The sequence below is a fragment of the Wolffia australiana genome, chromosome 18, assembly GCF_029677425.1.
Source record: "Wolffia australiana isolate 7733 chromosome 18, ASM2967742v1".
Lineage (NCBI taxonomy): Eukaryota > Viridiplantae > Streptophyta > Magnoliopsida > Alismatales > Araceae > Wolffia > Wolffia australiana.
In genome coordinates, this window is record NC_135852.1 from 10,948,201 (window position 1) to 10,955,417 (window position 7,217).

Below are 7,217 nucleotides of genomic sequence, written 5' to 3' on the forward strand. Positions count from 1 at the left end.
CGTGCCATGGTTACTTTCTTTCTCCCCTATTTTCTCGCCGGCGGCGGCGGGTGAGCTCGAGAGGGTTGACCGAGGCTTCGCCGATGACTACAAAGTGGGATCCACGTTGACAAACTGGCCACTATACGCACGCACAGCGTTGACATTTGTAGTGGGAAGCCAGGCCGGGGGGATGACGCGTGTTCTGAAGTTCTTTCCTGTGACAGAAGTCAACCCAGACTGGAGCTCTGAAATGGGATGGCCTACCTCTGCCACTAACCCACTCTGCGTTCGTAAATGGAACTCGGTCATTGAGAGACAGCGAGCAAGAGAGAGATGTATTATGAGAGAGAGGGGGCGATAATAAGAGTAAGAGAGGTAGTGAGAGCGGGAGATACTGAGATAGAGAGGCGGAGATAGCAAGATAAAGAGAGAGGAAAGGATAGTATGAGAGAGGATGAGATAGTAAGAGAAAGAAAGAGAGTGAGAGAGAGATAATGTGAGAAAGAGGGATAGATACTAAGATAAAGAGCGATTATGAGAGAAAGAGGGATAGATACTAAGATAAAGAGCGATTATGAGAGAAAGTGGGATAGAGACCTAAGATAGAGAGAGATTGTAAGAGAAAGAGAAATAGTATGATGAAGGGAGATAAAGAGAGGGGAAATGGTAAGAATGAGAGATAGTTGTTAAAAGAAAGATAATGAGAGGGAGCATTATTAAGTTAGAGAGATTGAGAGATATTAAGAGACAGAGATAATAGAGAGAGGGAGAGATATTGAGATAGAGATAATAGAGAGAGAGGTAGAGATATTAAGAGGTAGAGATAATTGAGAGAAAGGGAGAGATATTAAGAGGTAGATATAATAGAGAGAGAGGGAGAGATATTAAGAGATAGAGATAATAGAGAGAGAGGGAGAGATATTAAGAGATAGAGATAGTAGAGAGAGAGGGAGAGATATTAAGAGATAGAGATAATAGAGAGAGAGGGAGGGAGAAACATTAAGAGATAGCGATAATAGAGAGAGGGATAGATACTATGTCAGATAAACGTATCAAAAAGATAGAGCATTAGAGAGGGAGAACTAACAAGAGATAGGGATAATGAGAGAGAAAGAGAGATAATAAGAGCGAGAAAGAGAGATAATACGAGAGAGAAAGAGAGATAATGAGAGAGAGAGCGAGAGAGAGATAATAAGAGCGAGAAAGAGAGATAATACGAGAGAGAGCGAGAGAGAGAGATAATGAGAGAGAGAGAGAGCGAGAGAGAGAGAGAGCTACTGAGAGAGAGAGAGAGAGAGAGAGAGAGAGAGAGAGAGAGAGAGAGAGAGAGAGAGAGAGAGAGAGAGAGAGAGAGAGAGAGAGAGCAGGATTGACTGGTCACCACACCACGGCAGCCAAGGATAGCGACTCGGGCACGCAGTCGCTTGGCGACTAGGAACCGGCATTTACGCCGGCGCGGGCCAACATGCTGACAGAGCAGCTGCCGCTCTGCTTCCTCCTCCTCGAAGAGTCCCACTCATTCCACCACGTGTCGCCTTTCCAGCTCTCCAGCCCAGACCGGCCGCTCACGAGGCCTGGGTGTCCTAGAGAGAGAAACCCCCTTCCCCCCCACCCAAGTATCGCATGCGCCTTCAATGACGTACCGAATCTGGAATGTTTTGACTTTAGTAGCAGCCTACTCGACATCTCCCTGCCGTCACATAACGCCTTCTAGAGAGAGACAGAGAGACAGACAGAGAGACAGACAGAGAGACAGACAGAGAGACAGTGCCATCCACATTCGCTGGTAAGTCTCTGACGCATGTCGCGCCGCCTATTAATTACTGCGAAAAGGCGCGGCCACAGACCCGCCGGCCGACCTCCAGAAACCGCTGGCCTCGAGCCGCCTCATGGTCAACAACGTTCCCACCTCCCCGTCAACGCCCATCCTTCCAATGTCAGCGTCGACGATATCCTAAACTTGGAGGCATATCCACATGGATAATCCCAATCCGAATCCATCTCATGACGTGGTTAGCGGCTAATTACAGATTAGTACCGGAAACTCCAGGCTACAATGGCTCCGGCTGTCGTGGCCGTCGGTACCCAGATCGAAATTCGTCTCTGACGGTGATCCAGGAAGTCTCGTCGCCGTCGTCCGTCCACGTCGAGGAGGGCCAGGCAAGATCGGCGAGGCGTTCCGCGGGGGAGTCGGATCCGTCATCGTCGTCGGGTCTTCCCCACTGGTCCTGGTCGAGAACGCTCTTGGGGGAGCTCTTCCTCTTCTTCTCCGCGGGTGAAGAGGCGGAGAAGTCGAGTTCGAGGTCGACGTCGCCGGCGGAGGAGACGAAGGGGTGGGCGAGAAGCTCCGCCGCCGTGCACCGCCGGCGGGGGTCTAACTGGAGACATCTATCGAGGAAGTCCTTGGCGGAGGCGGAGAGCCAGGCGGGGATCTTGGGCGTCTCGCCGGAGAAGCCGATGAGGTGGAGGGCGGCGACGGGGTCCGCCGCCTCGGGCCAGGGCGGCCGGCCCGTGACCATCTCGACGACGGTGCAGCCCAGAGCCCAGACGTCGGCCTCGGGGCCCTGCCCTTCCCCGCGCGCCACCTCCGGCGCCATGAACAGCGGCGTGCCCGCCACCGCCGCGCCAGCCGCGCGGCCCCCGCGCGCGGCGCACCCAAAGTCCGCTAACTTCACGCGGCCGCCGCCGCAGACCAGCGCGTTCTCCCCCTTCACGTCGCAGTGCACGACGCCGGCGGAATGCAGGTCCGCCAGCGCGCCCAGGATCCCCCGCGCGCACGCGCCGGCCGCGCCCTCGCCGAGCCCGCCGCCGCCGCGCCGCCGCACCGTCTCGGCCAGGCTGCCGCCGGGCGCGTACTCCAGGAAGAGATTGTACGTCTCGCCGCCGCCCGGCGCGGCGGCGGCGGCGGCGCCCAGGCAGGCCACGACGTGAGCGCTCCGGACCGTCGACAAGATCTCGAATTCTCTCATCAGCGGCGCCGCCCGCGCGGCCGGCGCCGACTTGACCGCGAAGCGGCGCCCCTCCGCCGCCGCCAAGTGGACCTCGCCGTCGGCGCCGCGGCCCAGGCTCCGGCCACGGACCCAGACCCCGCCGCCGGAACCCATCTCGCTGGTGACCAGGCGGCGGATCTGGAGTAGTAAATAGAGAGGGAAATTCAGAGGCGCGTCGGTTGGCGTTGAGCTGTTCGCAGTTACGGCTTCTACGGACGGGTAGGAAAGAAGCGGAATGAGCGGAAAAGCCACGTGGCGAATCCCTCTTGGCCTCGCAATTCCCTCGCGCCAGCTCCGCAGAAAGTCTTCCCCGCGATATACGTGGCCAGCAACACAATCTTTGGTCTTGAACGTGGCGGCGACACGTGGCGGTACGGAGCGGGTCGTCCGTGGCGCGGTCTCTCCGGCCGCCGAATCTTTCCTCCACTGGTCTGATGTGCCTCCGGGTTTTAAAAATATACCGGTTAAGCGCAGCCGTAAGGGGTGACGTGGATAGTTGACTGGTAGAAGACGAGATGTCGTTGACTTTTCGGATAGTATCTCCGACGTGGTGGCGTTGACGTGAGTGGAGGGGAGACGGTAACTTTGGATAGAGGGTTTCTAGAACAGCGGCAGTGGTATGGTATGTCTAGAACTAGAGAGAGAGAGAGAGTGAGAGAGAGAGAGAGACGCGTGCTCAAGTTCGTCTCCACACGGGCACTGGGATGCTGCATGTTTCTCTCTCTAGGAAACAGGCCACTTTCTGATCGCGCCACGCGCCGTTGGTTCCACTGAGAGAATAGAAGAATGATCGAGAGAGAGAAACTTTTGTGGAGGGAGAGAGTTTTGTAGAGAGAGAGACGGTGTTTTGTTGAGAAAAAGTTTTCTAGATGGGGAGTTTTGTAGAGAGTTTGCTAGATAGAGAGTTTTGCAAAGAGAGTTTTCTGGATAGAGAGTTTTGTAAAGAGAGTTTTCTGGATAGAGAGTTTTGTAGATAGAGAGATTTCTAGGTAGAGAGTTTTGTAGATAGAGAGTTTTCTAGGAAGAGAGTTTTGTAGAGAGAGTTTTCTGGATAGAGGGTTTTGTAGATAGAGAGTTTTCTAGGTAGAGAGTTTTGTAAAGAGAGTTTTCTAGGTAGAGAGTTTTGTAAAGAGAGTTTTCTAGGTAGAGAGTTTTGTAAAGAGAGTTTTCTAGGTAGAGAGTTTTGTAAAGAGAGTTTTCTAGGTAGAGAGTTTTGTAAAGAGAGTTTTCTAGGTAGAGAGTTTTATAGAGAGAGTTTTCTGGATGGAGAGTTTTGTAGAGAAAGAGTTCTGCTGTGAGAGTTTATGGAGAGAGGGAGTTTTGAAATGACAGAGATTCTTCTGTTTTTAGAGAGAGAGTTTTGTTAGGAGAGAGTTTTGTAGTGACATTGAAAGTTCTGTTTTTAGATAGAGAGTTTTGTAGAGACAGAGACAGTTAGGTTTTGAGAGAGAGAGAGAGAGAGTTTTGTGGACTATCCCTTTGACTATCCTTCCTCGCTGACTCTTAAGTTTCTTGTCGGGCATTAGCAGAGACTCGGCGTGCGATCTTTCCCTCTCACTGGGAGCCAGTTGGAAAAGGCAGAAAGCGTCGGACTTGTGCGGCGGTCACGCGAAGAACGGAGAATCTCGCCCAGACGAAGGTTATTTACTATTTTTTATCAACAACATGGCAGCTCTAGCAAAATCATCCTCACATATCCTGATATTCTTCGTTTTTTTCCTCTCTGTGATCGTCTGCTTCTAGGACTGAAACCCTTGCTCTTTCTAACATCAAAAAATTACACTTAGCAGCGAATTCTAATTGATTTGCCGAAGCTTTTCCCGATACAAGTTTTTATCTCATTGATTTCACCAACAAGCGAATTCTAATCGATTTCTCAACAAGTTTTTATCTTATTTTCTCGATACTCTTATCCTGATCATTCCTCTGCCGGAAAATTAACCTGTTCCTCTTCATTCAATTATTCTTAAGCGGTCTACCACTTCAGACCGACGATCACATCTACCATTCCACGTCGCTGCCGAACTGTCGTTCCGGCAGTCTAATAAGCACCTCGCGTTAGCGGAAAATCCCAACTACTCCATGGAAGAGCCCCTGCTATCCTCACCGCCTATCTCGCAAGACCCACCTCCTCTCCTCCGTCGTTCTCTCTCCGCGCCTTCTCTCTTCCCAAGAGCCGGGACGAACCCCGTCTTGCGGACGACGGAATTGCCGACGCACGATTCCTTCCTCAAGCTAGCCTCCGCGGGCCTGATCGCCTATCTCGCTGGCGGCGTCATCCTCTACGCAACTTCCAAAGAGAGCTTCGATGGGCAAAAGACAAATAACCCGATAGTCGACGGCGTCTACTTCTCTATGGTCACCTTGGGTACAATCGGCTACGGCGACATAGTCCCAATTACGAAGCTCGCCAAGCTGCTCACCTGCTTCTTCATCCTCTTCGGCTTCGGCTACGTGTCAGTTCTTCTTAATATCCTGCTAGCGCGATTCTTAGACGCGCAAGAAGGAGCTCTGGTGGCCATGGCAGATAACAACAGGCTATCGTCGGCGTTGGAAAGGTCCGTTCTGGATAGGGAGAAGAAGAGGATGAGAGTGAGGACGAAGGTGGGCTTGTCCGTGGTTGTGGTGGCGGGCTGTATCACTCTGGGTACGTTCGTGGCGAGGGCGATAGAAGGGTTGAGCTGGGTTGATAGCTTTTACCTTGCGGTGACTTCTGTGACGACGGTGGGTTATGGGGATGTGGCCTTTAAGACTGTGGGTGGGAGGATATTCGCTGTTGTGTGGGTTTTAGGAAGCACGCTGGCTGTGGCGAGAGCCTTTCTCTACGTCACCGTTCTGGGAGTCGACCGTCATCGCCGTAGACGTGGCCAGTTTCATCGGAAGACGATGATCTCGCAGGATCTGGACCATGCCTGTTCTTCTCTTCCCCTTTCTCTCCGTTTGTATCCGTATAAATTCAGACGCGCGGTTTCGATGACTTGATGTTCTAGTCTACTTCGCGGAGAGGAACCCAAGAAATGGAACTGTCTTAATTTTGTTTCAGGAGATTATCTCAATTATGAAGTTTCTTTGAGTGCATTATGTAGCCTTCTCATTTTTCACCAAATAACTTCTCACTATTCATATCCTTCCTTAAGTGTAGACGTAGCTTTATAACCCTGTTGATCTCCTGTGAATTTATGTACCTCCAGTTCAGAAATCAGACACTCTCATGACCGGTTTAATCAAGACTCTCCCGTCCTGCTCTCATCCAACAGCACAGACAAGACTATGATAGGAGGATGATATATTAGGAAGCTCAATTGCCACACCAGAAAGGGGCTATCATTTGTCGGATCCATTGATATAACTCCCAGGATGTAGTTGTAATATGCGGAAAATACCAATGCAGACAAGGTCAATGTCCGTGGTCTGTAGTGCTGGACATATGCTTGTCGTGTGTTGTAAGAGAGAGAGGCTCTTCCATGAACTCCCAAGACAAGGGAGTAATCCCCCAGGTATAACTGAATAAAGAACAACGGGTAAAAGGGTTAAGGGAGAAAGAAAGGAAGAAAGAGCTTGGATAAACTCCATGAAGCACCTTAAAGGAGTGAGTCCCACCTTGGAAAAAGGAAAGAGAGGAAACGGCACATTTTTTATGCAACTCCCTCTCTTATTCTTCACTCCAAGATCATTCATTTCAAATTCCTAGTTAATAACACATTTAATCATGTAATTTCATGTACATTCTTAAAAGCAATGATCATATCATTCCACATAACTCATAAAATAATTAATTTAACTATCCTCACACATCTTTGTATCGACACAACAATCAAACTTGCACTTGGAATAACTCATCAAGTATAAGTCAAACTTCTTGTACCACTGCCTCGAGATTGTTTCCGCCCATATAGGGACTTCCGAAACCTGTGAACAAGATTTTCTGACCTCAGTACGATGCAGCCTTCAGATTTCTGCATGTAGATCACTTCCTCTAAATAACCATGAAGGAATACTATCTTCAGCAAGTGTACAGACATAACCTGAACATCTCAATGCACACAATATGGAATATTCAATAGGTTTTGTAGTCCATACCTCTTTAGACTACCTTCCCTTAAAGATAAAAATTAGGGTCTGTATCAAAGAAATATACCTGCCATCTGAACTGCCTCTGCACAAAACTCCTTGTGATGGTGGACCATCCTGAAGCTCAAGCCCAAGTCTGCGAACAGCTGCGTCGTGAAGCCAAAGCCGACGTGA

The 7,217-nt window shown here is 50.3% G+C and overlaps 1 protein-coding gene and 1 pseudogene across 2 annotated transcripts; one reads left to right on the forward strand and one right to left on the reverse strand.

Annotated features, from left to right (window-relative positions):
- Positions 1-1,616: 1,616 nt before the first annotated feature.
- LOC144715135 (mitogen-activated protein kinase kinase kinase 17-like) lies at positions 1,617-3,423 on the reverse strand. Its single transcript, XM_078590030.1, has one exon. The coding sequence runs from the start codon at positions 3,084-3,086 to the stop codon at positions 2,034-2,036; it is 1,053 nt and encodes a 350-aa protein (XP_078446156.1). The 5' UTR covers positions 3,087-3,423; the 3' UTR covers positions 1,617-2,033.
- A 102-nt stretch (positions 3,424-3,525) lies between these two features.
- On the forward strand, positions 3,526-6,028 carry LOC144715136 (two-pore potassium channel 3 pseudogene; annotated as a pseudogene). The gene is made up of 2 exons (XR_013584537.1): positions 3,526-4,611; positions 4,944-6,028. The product of XR_013584537.1 is annotated as a two-pore potassium channel 3 pseudogene (transcript).
- Positions 6,029-7,217: the final 1,189 nt, after the last annotated feature.

Bases quoted from the DNA above. Each gene is read 5' to 3' on its own strand.
- LOC144715135 (XM_078590030.1), bottom strand. From the start codon at position 3,086: ATGGGTTCCGGCGGCGGGGTCTGGGTCCGTGGCCGGAGCCTGGGCCGC.